The sequence below is a fragment of the Ctenocephalides felis genome, unplaced genomic scaffold (genome assembly GCF_003426905.1).
Source record: "Ctenocephalides felis isolate EL2017-DRISC unplaced genomic scaffold, ASM342690v1 CF-g0.4_SCAFFOLD_01886, whole genome shotgun sequence".
In the NCBI taxonomy this organism is placed as follows: Eukaryota; Metazoa; Arthropoda; class Insecta; order Siphonaptera; family Pulicidae; genus Ctenocephalides; species Ctenocephalides felis.
This window is the reverse complement of record NW_020538040.1, coordinates 123,409,040-123,428,940: the sequence shown is the minus strand read 5'-3', so window position 1 is coordinate 123,428,940 and position 19,901 is coordinate 123,409,040. Positions and strand designations below refer to the sequence as shown.

General features: G+C 29.2%; 1 protein-coding gene across 1 annotated transcript in view; it reads right to left on the bottom strand.

Annotated features, from left to right (window-relative positions):
• LOC113376974 (uncharacterized protein MG328) overlaps positions 1–7,247 on the bottom strand; it is a 73,777-nt gene extending 66,530 nt beyond the window's left edge. The window contains exon 1 of the mRNA XM_026617114.1: positions 7,177–7,247. Coding sequence (XP_026472899.1) covers positions 7,177–7,247 — 71 coding nt within the window. The remainder of the gene's footprint in view (positions 1–7,176) is intronic.
• Positions 7,248–19,901: the final 12,654 nt, after the last annotated feature.

The following is a 19,901-nucleotide window of genomic DNA, read 5'->3' as shown; positions in this document are numbered from 1 at the left end:
AATATATATATATATATATATACTAGCTGACCCGACAGACGTTGTTCTGTACTCATGTCTACAATTTTTCAATTTTTTCTACTAATATTTACTGCTTAGTTAAAAATAATAATTAATATTTTTTGAATTACTATTTACACCAATATATGAGTGATGTTGAATGTAGAACTATTTCAAATAAAATGATTGTTCTCAATTCCCACAGTTAACACTTTAATTATTCATTTAACAAATATTAAAAAATGTTCAATAAAATTGTATATTAAAAATTATACACTGCGATTTATAAAACAAATTTATTTCCAATAGCTCAATTTATTTTATTGCATTTAAGCGTTACATAGTATTTTTAGTCATACCTGTAGATGCGGATGTATAAATGAATGATTTTTTGTTTATTCACGACTAAAACATTGATTTTCCAAATTTATCACACTAAAAATAATCGTCTGCCTTTGTGATTTATGGTTATAGCATAAGATACACGTGTTGAAAATTGAAATCTTTTAAAAAGTACAACAAATTCAGAAAGAATTAATATATAGCATTCGCGGCAAAGGTGCAATATCACCTTTTATTTTTCTACCCAAAATATATGCTTCAATAATGTTGCCTATAATTTTTATAATTTCGTACCATATTTTAACTGGTTTTTAGTAATTTTAATATCTAAATTACATTTTTTTCTCTAATAAATCAATATACATTATTGCTTAAGTTTATATTTGAAGTGAATTAATTTGTCAAATCCTGTTCACATGTGCTCTATTCAACTTACAATCAACAAAATTATTGCTCTGTGAATTTTTTTTACTGTGCTCCAATTTACTTGATATTTTGGAAATAGGCTAATCTTTATCTTAATTTCAATGTTTTTAACAATTTGCACTCCGTCACCATCCACAGCATTAATTGGATTATTACTCTTTTAATTCTGATTTTATCAGAACTTGTAATACACTATTTTAAAGGTGATTAAATGAGCTACAACTTTCTCTATCATTAATTTTACCGTAACTTCTCTCATTGTAAAACGGCGAAGGGTTAAAGTGCTCGAAAGACCTCTGGTTGGATAGCTCCTTAATTAATCATACATCTATCAATATTTGTGTAACGAAAAAATAATAAACAATAATAATTAGTCAGAAAAATAGCTCGAATTTTCTTATATATATACTTTTATACGTATTCTTTCAGAGGTATTATGATGAGAAATTGGTTGTTTTTTTTAAATGTTTTTTTTTTCATGAAATCATGAGTTTTTTGAGAATCATTTGTACTAAAGTTGTGGTATTTTCTAGAATCCATCAAGATCTCTTAAACCAAGTTAATTCTAGATTGAATACGATTATTTTTAATTTTGGTGGATATGGCACTCAAAGTATTTGATTTAAATGAAAAAAAAACATTGCATGCGTCCTTTATCTGCATGATAGCTCACTCATTTTACACGCAGAAGTACTCATTTTAAAGCTTATTTTGAGCACTATAAAAACCCATTTTCATATCTAGCCTATATAATGTTCCTAAAACACTATAAAATAACGTTTTATTAAGATTTTAATTGATATAATTCTGTTCATTACATGATTTTCGTTAAAATGTATATTTTTGAAGGTGTTAGCAAAAAATGATGAAAAACGCAAAAAAGAAACAAATATCCAGTAGCCAGTAACTTGAAAAGTATTTCCTTTTTTGAAAAACATTATTAAATATTTTTCTCGTAAATTAGTTCTTTTATCGATACCCAACGTTATTTTGAAAAAGTAAAATTACACCACTGAAAATAAAAGTCATCCACCCGAGAAGTGGTAAAGGAGTCTAAATTGTTTTCACTTCTGGAGAGTAAGATGAACCTAGTTCCAAAATTCCAAACGAATTGGAAAATAGTAAAAATTTCAGACCCAAAGCGCTCCATTGAGTAAATATTCCGTACCCAATGACAAACATATGAATTTTTGACACAATGAAACTTCTAAATAATTTTTTTTGTATTGTGACTTAGTATAGTAAGGAAAAACGACTGCAAATTGAATATGTTTGAGCGCAATCACTTATGGCTCGCTCCTTTGCGCGAATTCGTACGGCGAATCTGTTCGCAAAGTGCGCAAACAAAATTATTGCAAGCAAAAGCAAACCACGCGCACGTTAGACGCATGCGCAGACTGCATCACTTGTCAAATGCATGTTATATTATTTGCATCTTATATTAATTTAATTTTTGGCACATCTCAGCTGCTTTTCGGCATTAATAATGTAGACATTACATTTTCCTTATTCATAATTATGAATTTATCGTATTCTAATATCGCCTTAGCCTATAAGTGAATAGAAATGTTTGGCAAATGACAGTCCTCAATTGTTTTTAATGTCAAACTAAGCTTCAAATATTTTCAAGGGCAAACAATGATAAGCGGTTTTTTGTAATTTTTTCTATTTATTTCTACAATTTAACTATATTTCTATGAATCAAAACATTCTAAAAAATTTCCCGAACAAACTTCAGGAAGATTAATGAAAATCCGAATTATAGTTTAGGAGGAAATATGAAACTTACATTGTTACAGAAGAATTTTATATATAAGATATATATATATATATTCTTGAATTTGATGTTGATATAATACATATTAGTTAGATAATAAAAAATTATATAAATGTTTTCCTTTTTTTGAAATCCATACGTTGCAGCTAGCATCCTAGCCTTCGCCTATCTTTATTTTGTGGAAATATAAACAGTGAATCTCAAGATATATTGATTTTAAAAAAACCGTTACAAAAAACTCCGAGCCCCCTACTTGTGGTTGTACTACAATTACATAGTAAACAGAGTCCAATTTTGGATTGAATGAAATGAAACTTCACAATTCACATTTGATAGAATGTGAAAACAATTAGTTTTTCATATATATATTTTTGAACTTAATTTACTTTTTCCTTTTCTATTTTTTATAGTTTACACCTTTTACAGGCTAAATGTTCAGTTGCTCCTTTTTACCCGACCCACGTGTAAGCTTTTACAATAATAATTAAAGCTTAAGAAAAGTATACTTAAAAATTATATTAAGGTCTCGTAAACTAAGCAACAGTGCTCACTACTAAAAAACTAACAATAAAAGAAAATACTTTCGTTGTAGATTTTCAAACATGGCCGTTATCTCATGATAACAACATTGCTTAATTCAATGCCATTGCTTACACATTGATTACACATCTTCTTTCCTCTACTTTCAAATATTGTTGAAAAATGACTTTACTTGTTTTTGGCATATTGGTGGTGGACCTTTACACCCATGGATCTTTAAGCCCCGCTCTACCCTAGGCGTAGTTTTACAAAGCAAGCTCAAAATTCATTTGAAACTGGAACATAACATACGATATAATAAAAGAAAACTGGAAATGCAGTAGTATACTATTACCACAGGATATGTCAATGCATTATGGAAGGACAATAGTAACAAAGAGTCTTTATATGGAATCCTGCACACGCGATATTTCGGTTAAGAACAATGCACAGTATTTTGTCTCGACGTACCCGCCGCGAACTAAATTTACTTCAGAGAAGCTTAATGTTGGTGCAGGATAAACAAACATTGGGGTATATGAACCGATGCCTTTGAAAGGTTTATTAGTTGCCGCTCGCCATGCACGAACATATGTTTTATACATAAATTTTGTTATATTTTAGTTTATTGTCTTGTTGAGGAAGGCATTAAATTTATTACATGATTCTGTTTATGCTCCGAGTGTAAAGACCTCAGTCGCTCACTCGCGCGCCTAGTACGCGATCGTGTACGGGTGTACCTCGATTGTATTGTATTATGTACTAGCGAACGTCTTAATAGGAACCAGGAGGAATGGGATCCAAGTGAAAGGACCTTCATACAAAGCGTTCGTGTGGAAGTGAAATCAAGTTACCCAATAACTAGTGGTACATGGCACCGGGTTTTAAGAGGCACAACTAGTATGAAATTTAAAAAAAATTGAATTTTCAATTTTCCCATATTTCGATAGGTTATACATTTAAAAATAACATACCAAAATTTTAAATCGATGTCTTAAAGAGTTTTTGAGTTACAGCTATTTAAAGAGTATATATATGGTATATAGCATAACGATCATTTAATCTTTAAACGCGGTTTTCTCGAAACAGCATTTTCCGAATTTGCTGCAGCGATTACTCAAAAACAAATGATCCGATCACTATCAATTTTTTTTACATGTTCTATATATAGTTCTCCGTAAAATGAACTATCGATTTTTTGATCGGAACAAAAATCGAATTTTGGCAGACCAAAAACGACCAAAATTTTGGGTAAAATTCGACTTTTTTTTAAAAAACGCCGTCATTTTGTCAATTTTTCATTTTTTTCTTCATCGTAGTTCATTTTACAGACAATATTATCTAGTTTAACGAGATTTTTTTTTCTAAATTTCATCCACGTAGAAGGCCGCAGCAGTGAAGGGCCTTTTTTTTGTCGCGCCGTTGGAGATCGACGCTAACTTAAAAAATATTCAATTTTTTTCTTCAAAAATTTTACTATGTATTCTTAAAACATGTATAAATATATTCCTAAAATTTTGAAATGATTGATAACGTAGTTTTTTCAATATAAATTCACAAAAATCACCTTTTTTGAGGCGGTTACACTAGTTGTGCCCCTTAAGGCAAATTGCAGGAACTTCCCGTACCAAAAATTTTTAAAAAACTTTTAAACAATATTGAAAACTGAAAAAAATTAGATTTTTGAGAATTTTGAAGTCTTTGAAACTAAATTTTTTGAATAAATTGGATTTTTTTAATTCGATTTTTTATACTTTGAATTTTTCTGAAAATTTTGAACCTTTTTCAAAGCGATCGTGCTGCGTGGCTGTTTTAGAGAAGAAATGTCGAAACTCGTACACGCCGCATTTCAGTATAACAGATAAACATTAGTGCGGATCCCATAGAAATATAAACAGAATTAATACTTATTATTAAAATCTCTATAAAACATCTGATAATTTGAGGTGCATATGTCTAATCTTTGGAATGACTTGACTTGCCTTTGTCAAAAACTCATCAGCAAGTCTCCTTTTATCAATAGGAATCGAATGTTTTTTACATCATTCAAATCGGTTAATCCGTGTTCTCGAAATTGTCGACAAAATATTGTATCCGCACATACATACACACACGGATACATATACACATACACACACATCCGTTTTTTTCTAAGGTATGCCAAAATGTTCAGAAAACTTTGAAACGTAGATATATATATATATATATATATATATATATATATAAACATTTACATTTTCAATTTCAATTCAATATTAAAAAAATTCAATCTCTTCATTTTTTTTTATCTTAAATATACGTATACTAATGTCTATGCTTGTATTCTTTTCTATATTTTTATTATATACTAGATGACCCGATAGATGTTGTCCTGTACCCATGTCTACAGTTTTTTAATATAATATACTAATATTTACCGTTTACCTAAAAATAATAATTATTGCTTTTTAAATTACTTTACACGCCAAAATGCATATACATTTATAATATGAGCGATGTTAAATGTAGAACTGCTTTAAATAAAATTATGAGTCTCAATTCCCACACTCTATTGGAAATTAAAGTTTTTAAACGGTATAACGTAACCATATCCATAACAATACACTGGTACTTCATGTTGGATTAAATTAATTTAATTTTTAATTATTTAAGATATCTAAAATTGTATCTTAAACTTCTCCTAATCGATATCGTGAGGGCCGAATTGTATGTATTCATCTCTATTTTCCCATTTGTTGTTTTAAAGTAAAATTTCTATGCATTTTTAAAATATTGTGGAAAGATTAGTAAAAGATGCAAAGAAATTATATATTGAAAAAAAAAACTATATTGAAAACTTAATATCCGAATCTTGTTTTGGCGCCCCCTAAAGCGTGCGCTCGTATTTTTCGCATGCTTCGCATTAAAGGTAGGCTGATTAATACTTAATTTTATATTTTAAGTGAATTAATTTGTCATATTTGTTCATATGTGTATAATTCAATCTGACATACATATATTGTATTTTATATTATTTTAATTTCTGGCACATCTCAGCTGCTTTTCGAAAATAATAATGTAGACTTTTCATTTTTCTTATTCATAATCATGAATTTATTATGCATATTCTATTGCATATATTGTCTAGGTTCATAAGTAAATTGAAATTTTTGGCAGATTATAGTTTTCGAATAATCGTTTAGAAGGAGTATACAGTGAGTGCTTGTAATTGAATATGAACTTTAATAAACTTTAATAGCAATAAAGCTCAAATTGATTCTACGTTTTAGTTAGAAAACGTTTGTATGTGAAAAAAGAGCTGTTTTCAGGGTTTTTCCTTCAATTCGAAACATTCGATTTCTATCGATAGGGAGATGTGCTGATTAGCTTTTGGCAAAGACAGGTCCAGCCGTTTCGGAAATCGAGTTTTTGAGAGAACGGAGCATTCGATTTGAATGATCCAAACAATTTGTAAAGATGAGAAGAAGTGGTGATTAGTATTTGGTAAAAGCAGGCCCAGCCGTTATGGAGATACGAAGCTGAGTATGCGAAGAATGTCAGTTTTTAAAAAACGATGCATCCAATTTAAATGATTCGACAAACTTTCTGGTTTTGTTCACGAAACGATTGCTTTGGGTAAGATTTTTTTTTTAATTTTCAAAAAAAAATGAATATCGAAAATAATTTGGATTTAAATTTCAATTCTAGCTAAAATTCTAAAGCTCACTTATATACTTTTTATTTATTTACTTTTCATTAAACATATATAAACGCCGTCGTACAATTGATAAGCTCTTATATTTTATTTATAAAATACAAATATAGAAAGTTTCAATGTTTATAATGATCTATTTGAAAACATTTACTATTCCTTGAATATTCTATTACGGTAAGGCAGGATGCAATACACCACTAGTTTATATTTATATTTATATTAAATTAACTGGCCTGTCAGAAATAAGCTTATAAGCATATATCATATTGCAATTATCTACGGAATCGTATTGTAATTTCAATAGTTCAATATGTTATAACTCGATACGTATGTTATAATACCAAATACTATAACTGATGGTTCTACTTTTAATGCCAGTGTGTTAGATACGAGTATATATGTAATTAAAAAGACTTACGTGACATCACGAGCTTTTACTGCAAACGGCGCGATCAAAAACGCACAAGCCAGGGCAAACGCCACCCTCATTTTGCCTGCAAAACGAATAAGTCTTTTTAAAATAATAAATAAATTGAGAAACCCTATATACTATTTGCATATTTATAAATTACTAATAAAAAGTTAAAATTTTAAAATTGTTTTATTTCGTAAAAATCACGTTTAAGGTTTATTTAAAAAAAATCTAGAAAATCTGAATATGAGTAATGTACATAGTAAACAAAATTGCCAGATATGCGTAAACAAATTCAACTATTACATTTAATTTTCAAACTATTAATTTCAATAAAAAATGGTATCGGAAATCTTATATTTTTTCATAGCGTTAAATATATACAAAGTAAGATAATTGATTGTCTTATCGTATAAGAAAAAAACAAAGTATCTGCAAAACAAGCAAGATTTTTTTGTTTATTTTTTACGTAAATTTAATTCAATTCGCAGGTCGGCCTGTGACCTGCGAATAATCGCGCTCCTAAGATAAATAAGTTCAAAGGTCACGTGCTAATGATGCGTGCTAGTTTAGAATTCATTTTTCAAACAGCAAATTGATCGATGTCAGTAAAATATTAGAAATATTTTAATTTAAATTAAAAAAATATATAAATGTTCTAGTATAAGCCAATAATTATTATATAAGCGACACTTATTTGAGTAATGAACTTTATAATAATATTGAACTTTGAAAGCTTTATGCAAATTGATGTGATATGAAAGATAGAAAAAGCGAACTCGTGTTTCATTTATAGTAAATACAATACAAGTTCATCAGAATACGAAAATTAAACTTCGATTTAAAAAAAATAATGCAAATTAGTTTTTAAAATAGTTCGCAAATAAATTATACTATAAATACACTTTATATTGCAAGCTTTCTTAAACTTTTATCATTCAAGAGCCCATTTAAAAATACGAGTTTTTTAGCGACCCTATACAAAGATAAAAGATAAATGAATTAATATTTTTTGATGATTAATTTATCAGGTAACAATTACATACATACATATACATATGAAAAAAGTTTCAGAATTTATTTCGAAACATACATAAATCTAAAATTAAAAGTTGCACAGATAAGTATAAAATTGTATTTATTATAATTTTAAAAATTATTTGCTCGACTATATTCAAATAGTTGCGTGGAAAAAAATTAATTAAAATATAAGAAAAAAAAATAATATTTGTCATTAAAATCTTTCGCGACTGCATAGCAAAACCTCAAATTTTGGATGTGAAATATTATAAGTGAAATCTGAGGTTATGAAAATTAGTGAATATCAATTTTTGTTTTTAAAATATAATGTATTCGTTTAATACAATTTATATATTTTGAGAGAGATTTGTAGAATACATTAATATTTTCAAAAAATATGAGATCTATTATAAATTAATTATTTTATCCTTAGCAAAACCTTAAGGTTAGGATGTGAAATATTATAAGTAAAAACTAAGAGAACGAAAATTAATATAAATATCGATTTGTGTTTTTAAAATAGAATTTATTTATGTAATAAAAATTTATAAATTTTAATACAGATTTTTATGATATATTAATATTTTTTAAAAAATATGGGATCCTTATAAATTTATTATTTTAGAAAAATATTTCGAAAAAAAGTAATACACGACTTAAATTAGATTGGAATAGGAATATTGAAGTTAATAAAAAAAACGAATACGCATTATTAATTTAATATTGTGAACTTCAAAAGTACTCCAACAAATAATAAAAAATTCAATACTAAAATTTGTCAAAACAGATTTCATTAATATTAATATTAAATCAAAAGTACGTTAATTTTAGAGATAACTCTAAAAATATATGTATAATTAAAACACCGAGAAAAATAAACAGTAAATTAAACATAATAGTTCAATATTTATGAATATTAAATAAAATACATACCTTGATGCTTATTAACTAAAAATTGAGAAAAAATATAATTTATTATATTTTTTTAAATCTATTGCATTCGATTCGAATGTTGAACACGTTTTTCACTTTAACTACCAGGAGATCTTGCAATGTGCAATGTTCAATTCAAACTGATACAAAACTGTCCAGTAGCAGCGACAGCGACATGATGCATTTTGAATCGGCGAGCGCTTAACCAATCCGCACTGCGCGCCATCTGTCTTCAAGCTTTTTCTTAAAATCTACCTAGTGCAGTAAACGGAGCGTTTTAGGCCTGAATTATTTTACTGTGCTCCGAATTGAATGAAATTTTTGAATTAGGTTCATCTTACCCTTAAGATCAGAAGTGAAAACAATTCGGGTTGGCGCCATCACCCCCCGGGGGGATGACACCCCTTCTCAATTGTGTAATTACATTTTTTCAAAATAACGTCGGAAATCGATAGAAGAACTAATTATAAGAAAAAAATGTCTCTTATAGTTTTTTCAAAAAAACTAATACTTTTCAAGTTACTGGCCACTAAAGATTCATATATTTTTGACGTTTTTCTTGTTTTTTTTTTTTCAAATATCTCCTAAAATATACATTTTAACGAAAATCATGTAATGAACAAAATAATGTCAATAAAAATCTTAATAAATCGGTATTACATAAAGTGTTCTAGGAAAAATATTAAGCAAGATTTGAAAGAGCAAAGTCGTTTTTTATTTCGTTCAAGATTTAATTGTATTTAAAGCCATCTAGTGTCGAGGTTTTACATTTTATGCATTTCGGTGAAATTGGGTTTTATATTGTTCAACATAAGCTTTAAAATGAGTGCTGTTACAAGTTTTTTACATGTAAAATGAGTGAGCTATCATGCAAATAAGAAGCATATACGAAGTTTTTTTCTTTCAATTAATATGGTTTAATGAGCGCCATTTCCACCAGAATTAAAGTAATTCACATTCCATCTAGAATTCACTTCATTATAGGCATCTTGATGGATCCTAGCACATTCACAATTTTAGTACAAACTATTTTCAGAAAACTCACGATTTTATAAAAATTCACAATTTTTTTTTAAAAATCGAAATTATTTTCATTATATCTCAAAAAGAATAAAAGATACGTATAAACGCATATAGATAAAAATCAAAGGAATCTTGAGGGTAAGATAAACCTAATTCCAAAATTTCATTCAATTCATAGCACAGTAAAAAAATTCAGAGGTTATACCCTTTTTTCCTCTCCGTTTACTGCACTAACCCTTTATCGAACTATTGATATTATTCAATATAGATATTAAGACATAGTTATCCGATAGCTGCAATTAAAGAAAACTAAACAATTACTAATTGCTCATGTACGAATAATTTATAGTAACAAGTCATAACATGATCAGAAGAAGAAATAGATAGACAAGTATGATATAGTTTTTACTTTTGTGGATGTTAATTTGAATACAAAGAAGGTTTATTTAAAATAATCTGATATAGTAAATATTTTTGTATAAATTGTGAAGCATTTATCTAATAAATAGTATAAATTTGTCTACATTATCAAAAAGTAGATGATACGCATTTTATTTTAAAATAAACGATGGTTGTATAGTTTACCAATTACGATACCGTGTGGCGCCACATATAAATCATAAATGTAGTTACTGTATAAAATGTTTCCATAAATTAGTAAGTTTCTATTATTATCTATAGCATTTTATCTTTATTGAATAACACATCCAATTATATTGTAATTGATAATAATAAAATTTAAAAAAAACTAGTGGGGCGCATGGCATCGTGCCTTAAGGCAAATTGCTGGAACTTCCCGTACCAAGGAGTTTAACATTTTTGGAAAAAAATTACTTTGAAAAAATTAGATTTTTGAGAAACGATAAATTTTTGAAAAAAAAAATCACTTTTTTGGAAAAAAAGCTTTTGGAAAAAAAAAAAAATAGTTTGAAATATTTTGGAAATTTTGAACTTTTTTTCAAAGCAATCGCATTGCTTTAGCTGCATGGAGACGGAATATCGAAGCGCGAAAGCGCGGCGTCGCCGCCTAACGGATAAACATTGGTACGGAACCCATAGGAATGTGAACCAAATTTATACTCATTGTTAAAATCTCTATAAAATATCTGATAATTTGATGTGCATATGTTTAATGATCATTTTTGACCGCCAAATGGCATTTTATTTTACTTTTTTTACTAAATCTCCGAAACCGCTAGATCTGCCTTCATGAAAATTTGATCAGTTTTTCAACTTGTTAATACAAGTAAAATATTTTCTGAATTATTCAAATCGGAGGCTCCGTTCTCTTAAAATCTGAGTTACCGTTCTTGGCACTTTTCTCCCCATGCCTTCGGAACGGCTAGACCTGTCTTCGCCAAAAACTAATCAGCACGTCTCCCTATCAATACGATTCGAATGTTTTTTGAATTATTCAAATCGCTTCATCCGTGTTCCCGAAATCATCGACGAAAATTTGCATCCGCACACACACATACATCCATTTTTTCTAAAGTATGCCAAAATGTTCAGAAGGTTTTGAAACGTAAAGATATATAAAAAATTTCATTTTCGATTTTTTGCGATTACTATAACTTGCCCTACGGGAAGTTAAAAATATTCTCGGCAAAGATTAACTTTCCGGTTACTAAATAAACTTATTAACTTCCCGTAGGATAGTTATGTATGGGGCCGAAAATCGAAAATGAAAATTTTTGCATTTCTTCACGCTTTGAAGGTTTCTGACCATTTTGGCATACCTCAGAAACAATGGAGGTGTGCGTGTGTTTTGTGTGACCGTATTTTTCGGTTCACGTTTTCGGGCGCACCGTTCAACCGATTTGAATGGTTCAAAAAACGTTTGATTCCTATTGATAGGGAAATGTGCTGAATAGTTTTTGGCAAAGGCAAGTCCAGCCATTATATAGAGATATAGAGCAAAGAGTGCAGAAAATAGAAGTCAAGTTTTTGAGAAAACGGAGTATCCAATTTGAGTGAGCCAAAAAACATTCAATTTGTAATGATTGGGAGAAGTAGTAATTAGTTTTTGGCAAAATCAAGTCCAGCCATTTCGAAGATACAGAGCTAAATGTTTAAAAAATGGCAGTTTTTGCGAGAAATAAGCAGCCAATTTGAATGATTCAAAAAACATTTTGCTTTTGTTGACGAAACAATTGCTTTTGAAAAAAAAATTTTATTTCATTTTTTTGTATATCGACGATAATTCAGATTTCAATTTTAATTCTGGCTAAAGTTCTAAAGCTCACTTATATACTTTATATGAATAATTTTATCTTTGTAATTCAGTTTATATAATTCTTATAAATATTAGACCAACATTACAGTATTTATAATAATCTACGATACGGGAAGTTTGCTCAGTAATTTGCCTAAAGGCACAATATTAAAGTCTTCTGAACATTCTGGCATCCATTAGAAACAATTGATGTATATGTGTGTTTGTGTATGTATGGGTGTGTGTATGTGTGTATATTCGGATGTAAATTTTGTCTACTTTTTTGAGAGCACGGATCAACAGATTTAAATGATTCAGAAAACATTTAATTTTTATCGGAGGAATGAAGAATAGATTAAATTTTTGGAGTGGCAAGTTCAACGGTTTTGGAGATCTAATTTTTTTTTAAAGTGCCATTTGGCAGTCAATAATGATCATAAGACACATTTTATAGTAATTTTAATATTAAGCATACCTTTTATTTACATGTTTATGGGTTCCGTGCCAAGATTTATAATGTTTAACTGTTAGACTGCGAATCTGTACTTACGCCTTTCAAAGAAAATTTCAAAGCTTTTAATAATGTTAAATTACGGTACTGGAAGTTCCAGCAATTTGCTTTAAGGCACCACGCTTTATTTTGTCTCGTAAATCGTAAAACTTTTTGTTTGCTTCTTGAAGTGTTTTTTTTTTTCTTTAATATTTTAGCAAATGTTTATATTGGTATAAATTGCACGGTAAGAATAATTTAAAAATATTATATCGGAAATCGCAAAGTTTTACTAATAATTGGGTTCAAGTATAATAAAAATAACTAAAAAATAAATAAAAATAAAAAAACAATTCAACTATGTTGTAAATATTTTATATTCTGAACAGGGATTATAAGTAGAATTCTGGACAAAACATTTGCGAAACAATGAAAAATGAATGAATATAATAGTGAATCGCCAGGAGAAGATGCACTGTGAGTATGTAATTACTTTTGTTTGTGATCAAGGTAAATAAAAATACAAAGATAGAGTCCTGATAATAGTAGCCTCAGATGTAAAGTAAAATTGTTTGAACTGTATTGTGATCCAACAATAAAACATAACTAAGGTTCTTATAATAAGCAAAGAACTGCCTCCAGTAAAATCTAATAAAGTTGTTATCTTAAAATAAATAAATTTATATAATAAAACATTATACATTATTTAAGTAAAGAATTACTTATTTCACACTGAATATTCAATTTTGATAATAAATAATTATTTTAATATTATATCATACATATGAAAGCATAACAAATTATGTATGACGCCTGTGTAACATGTATCATTTTTTATCTTTAATATACATTTAATATTTATTATATATATATATATATATATATATATATATATATATATACGTATATATATATATATATATATATATATATATATATATACTATATACAAATATGTCTAGAAAAATATCATTATAAGAAATAACTAACTGATTGTGAAGTATGTCGTGTATATCGTATAAGTGAAAAAAGCAGCTAACACAAATTATATGGATGGTTCATTCACTGCAAATTATAACACTTAAAAATATTTCTGGGGTATATTAGTAGTCATTGCGAGTGCCAAGTGGGATTTTGATGAAATTTCAGATTCTGATAGTATGCCCTAAGTCTAAGATATTCTTTTGACTTTGACTTATATGACTTTACCGACTCAATCAACTATAATCACGACCGGTCCTGCCTTGCATGCAAAATGCGCACGCCTTAGGGGGCGCCGAAACGAGTTTCGAAAATTAAATTTATAATATAATATTTATATTTTTTTATATAAAATCTGGAATTATTTATATAAAATCTAGAATACTTAATAAATTATAATAAATAATTTAACTTAACTAGAGATACGGAGACACAAAAAGCATATTTATTTTGCAATGTGATATCAGTAGAAACAATTAATCGATTAATAACTCTGCAAATTAGTAAATAACAGCTCTATTTATTGCTATCCATTTTTTTATTGTTTGAAGTTGCCGTAGAATCAAAGAAGAAATTATCTAGTGTCAATCCCTTAATAGTGCAGTAAACGGAGCGTTTTAGGTCTGAATTTTTTTACTGTGCTCCGAATTGAATGAAATTTTGGAATTATGTTCATCTTACCCTCAAGTTCAAAAGTGAAAACAATTCGGGTTGCGCCATCACCCCCCGGCGGGATAACACCCCCTCTCAATTGTGTAATTACATTTTTTCAAAATAACGTCGGAAATCGATAGAAGAACTAATTATAAGAAAAAAATGTCTTCTATAGTTTTTCAAAAAAACTAATACTTTTCAAGTTACTGGCCACTAAAGATTCATATATTTTTGGCGTTTTTCTTCGTTTTTTTGCAAATATCTCCTAAAATATACATTTTCACGAAAATCATGTAATGAACAAAATAATGTCAATAAAAATCTTAATAAATTGGTATTACATAAAGTGTTCTAGGAAAAATATTAAGCAAGATTTGAAAGAGCAAAGTCGTTTTTTATTTCGTTCAAGATTTAATTGTTGTATTCAAAGCCATTTAGTGTCGAGGTTTTACATTTTATGCATTTCGGTGAAATTGGGTTTTATAGTGCTCAACATAAGCTTTAAAATGAGTGCTGTTACAAGTTTTTTGCGTGTAAAATGAGTGAGCTATCATTCAAATAAGAAGCATATACGAAGTTTTTTTCTTTCAAATCATATGGTTTAATGAGCGCCATTTCCACCAGAATTAAAGTAATTCACATTCCATCTAGAATTCACTTCATTATGGACATCTTGATGAATTCTAGCAGATTCACTACTTTGGTACAAACTATTTTCAGAAAACTCACGATTTTATAAAAACTTTTTCTTCCAATTTTTTTAAAAATCGAAATTATTTTCATTATATCTCAAAAAGAATAAAAGATACGCATAAAAGCATATAGATAAAAATCAAAGCGATCTTTCTGGCTTATTTTTGTTTTTTATTATTTTTCTTTCACACAAAAATTGACAGAGTTATGAATGTTTAAAGACTGCGCGGCCGCGCAAATTGGAAAAAAAAGTTTTTATAAAATCGTGAGTTTTCTGAAAATAGTTTGTACTAAAGTAGTGAATCTGCTAGAATCTATCAAGATGTCCATAATGAAGTGAATTCTAGATGGAATGTGAATTACTTTAATTCTGGTGGAAATGGCGCCCATTAAACCATATGATTTGAAAGAAAAAAACTTCGTATATGCTTCTTATTTGAATGATAGCTCACTCATTTTACACGCAAAAAACTTGTAACAGCACTCATTTTAAAGCTTATGTTGAGCACTATAAAACCCAATTTCACCGAAATGCATAAAATGTAAAACCTCGACACTAAATGGCTTTGAATACAACAATTAAATCTTGAACGAAATAAAAAACGACTTTGCTCTTTCAAATCTTGCTTAATATTTTTCCTAGAACACTTTATGTAATACCAATTTATTAAGATTTTTATTGACATTATTTTGTTCATTACATGATTTTCGTTAAAATGTATATTTTAGGAGATATTTGCAAAAAAACGAAGAAAAACGCCAAAAATATATGAATCTTTAGTGGCCAGTAACTTGAAAAGTATTAGTTTTTTTGAAAAACTATAGAAGACATTTTTTTCTTATAATTAGTTCTTCTATCGATTTCCGACGTTATTTTGAAAAAATGTAATTACACAATTGAGAGGGGGTGTTATCCCGCCGGGGGGTGATGGCGCAACCCGAATTGTTTTCACTTTTGAACTTGAGGGTAAGATGAACATAATTCCAAAATTTCATTCAATTCGGAGCACAGTAAAAAAATTCAGAGGTTATACCCTTTTTTCCTCTCCGTTTACTGCACTATAAGCGCAAACCGGCGAAAGATAAAATTAATTAATGGGCATTATTGACGAAAAATTGCGAGCTGATTTAGTTGAAACAAAACTTGTTAGAAAATATAATCAAATTATAATCGAAAAAAAGGGAAGTCAGTGCTTTAATGGCATGTTTATTCCGAAAAATTGAATTGTAACTTTTACTTTTGTTGCAAATGTTTCGCATCTGATGAATTTTGAATGTTGAAGATAGGTTAGGGTTATGGAAATGGAACAAATATGAAAAATGAAAGCAAAATTTACTTTGGAACGAAAATTTTAAGGCTTTTCTTATACCTAGTGGTGTCCATACTCTAAATTTTGAACTATGCAGAAATAATACATATCAAATATAATGAGATTTTTTTCAATATAGTTTAAGTAATGTGTAATTTCTTTGCAGTTTTTACTGATTTTTGGACAATACTTCTTAAATACGTTAAAAATTTAACTTTGAAACAACAAACTGATACTCTGAATATAACGGGAAAGCATGGATGAATACAATTCGGCTCTTACAATATCAATAAGGAGAAGTTTACGACGCCCGGTTATGATTTGGATAATAAATTAAATTAAAATTTAAAAAATCCATCATGGAATACGAGTGTTATGATTGAAAATAGAAAGCTAGTTTTTTTAGCTCACTTGGCATGATTTGCTCAATAGAATATATCGCATAATAAATAAGTAAAATGTTTTAAAACCCAAATATTATAATTGCACATACGTTAAAAAAATTGAAAATGTAAAAATATTTAATTATAATCAACCCGCGAATCACCTCGATTTTTTAAATAAATTTAAAATAAATATATTTTATACGATTTAGGATTATATGTAATTATTTGAGTACTAAATCCAAATTAATTAAAAATTAATTTTTAAAAAATATGCTAATATTTATATAATTTTAATGATAAACTGTTAAAACAGTTAAAATTAATAGTGGGGGGAGGCGCTGAAAAAAGTTGCATGCGGGTACTAAGGACCCCAGGACCGGCCCTGACTATAATCGATCTAACTATATAATCCAACTTCATTCGACTCATAAGACACACTGCATCAATCGACTTCAAGCGAATTATGTGACTTAACTGTATTAATTAACTTCTATCAACTTCAGAACAGATACAACGCGTCATTGTTCTTATATGTATTGTTTGTTATGTATGTATGTTTTTTTGTACACCAGCCAGAAACTCAGTAGGGGAGACTTGATACAGCTGTTCCGGGTTATGGTAGTGACAGTCGTCATAAAAGCTAAACTATAATAATTTTGTGATAGAGTCCAAAGGAAGAAAGATGAAGTATGATTGTTCGAACAAGTCCCCATTATTGCTTTCAGTCAATGTCTTACAGTGTGTGTGTGTTTTTTTTGTATAGCGAATAAAATGCATTTATGGATTCAAGACCGGTCTTTTTTCTGGTATGTCAAACGCAATACCGCCTGCATATAAGACCGACTAAAACCTCCGCTTTGCCTTTGCTTCCGGACTCCACGGAAACCACAATTGGGCATTACTTCATGGGGGAGGATCTAGAATGTTATTATTCTTGCACTGGAATTATACTTATCTTTTAAATGAGCAAAGTCCCATTCGCTCTTTCTCTTTTCATAGATAGCAGGTCAATTAGCATTTCTTTCGCAAATCTGTCTATGACGTTCCAAGCAGCCTCATTTGTCAGCATCACTTCTACAACAGTATCTATTTCTATTATGACAATATGGGCAATCCGGCAAGGTATCGAGCTTGACGTAGTGTAGGTAGACTCAGAAACGGCCGTGCTCAGATAGCATCTGTATAGTGTAATAAATAACTTTTCCAAGCTTGCGATTTAGCCAGACTTTGATATTTGGAATGAGACGATGCGTTCATCTGCCCTTTACTGCGACATCCCACAGTTGCTAATTCTTAACTTTTCAAGACTCAGTTGTTGATATCTTCAATGGTAAATTGTCCGTCTTTCCTCTGCTAAGACTAAGAGAGGCAGAGTTTTGAAATGACATACACTGCTTCCTCCGATATTGTGCGAAATGTGAAAGCAACTCTTGAAAAACCCCGCGATTTTTGAGTTTTGATAGCATCATCCCATATGGTAATACCATATGTAAGCACCGAAGTGACCACTGATGATAGTAATATCCATCGGGTTTGTTTTGGGCCTCCAAAAATTTGGCATCAGTCGAGCAAGACTCGTCTTAACTACTGACGCCTTAGCACTAACGTGTTCCACCTGTTGATTGAAATTCAATCGAGTGATTTCTAGATTTCCTATCTTCAGCTTGATGGTCTCTTTAGTTTTTCTATCACTTTTTTGTTGTGCTAAATGAAGGTCCATTGTTCCAGCGACTAATTTTTCTCAAGGTTATGTCAAATAGACTTACGATCTTATCAATTTGTTTGGAAACAACTACTATGGCTACGTCGTCCGCATATGCTATTAGTTTCACACATGCTGGAATCTCAAGTTTCAAAAGGCCATCTTATATAATATTCCGCAGCAAAGGCTTAAAACAGAGCACTGCGACACACCTCCTGTTATATTATATTCTTCTGTACCATCGCGTAAATCCTACATTAGAATTCTGTGGGTGTGTGTGGGTGTGCCGATACAAATTTTTGTCGACGATTTCTGAACACCAATCAACCGACTTGAATAATTTGAAAAACATTCGATTCCTTTTAATAAGGAGACGTGTTAATTAGTTTTTCGCAAAGGGAGGTGTAGCCGTTTCGAAGATACGGGACAAAAAGTGCCAAAAACGGTAACTCAGTTTTTAAGAGAACGAAGCGTACGATTTTAATAATTCAAAAAACATTTTACTAGTATTGGCAAGATGAAGGACTGATTAAAATTTTGGGAAGGCAGGTTTAGTGGTTTAGGAGAACTAATAAAAAAAGTTAAAAAAATGCCATTTAGCGGTCAAATATGAATTAGACATATGCACATTAAATTATCAGATATGTTATGGAGGTTTTAATTATACTATTTTTGTTTACATTTCTATGGCTTCCGTAACATCGTTTGACCATTAGATGGAGACGCAGCGCTTACGCGCTTTGATATTTCGTATCTATGCTGCTAGAGCAGTCCGATGGCTTTGAAAAACAGTTCAAAATTTTCAAAATATTTCAAAATAAAGAAAACTTTTTTTTTCAAAATGCCTTTTTTAAAAAAAAAGTATTTTTTTCAAAAATTAAAAATTTCTCAAAAATCTAATATTTTCAAAGTTCTTTTTTAAAAAAAATAATTTTTGGTACGGGAAGTTTCAGCAATTTGCCTTAAGGCACGATGCCATTCGATGCCATGGTGTTTATACATAACATATTGAAAAATATCATCGTAGCATTATTAATTACTTGTATAATAATCAGATTTATTACAAAGATTAAATTATTATTACAATTTGTAATACTAATTTAATCTTAATTTAATAGTAATTTACAAACATTTATTTTCATCATCTTTACATATTTTTGCGCAGCTCAGCCAGAAAAAATTAAGTAATATTGCACCACTCAGCATTACGTTGATAACAGGTAACACGAATGAATGCACAACCGAGTCATACTATTTTATAATAGCAATACTGTTTTGGCCTATGTTCGATATAAACAAAACGCAAACCGGTGAAGTTCAAGGC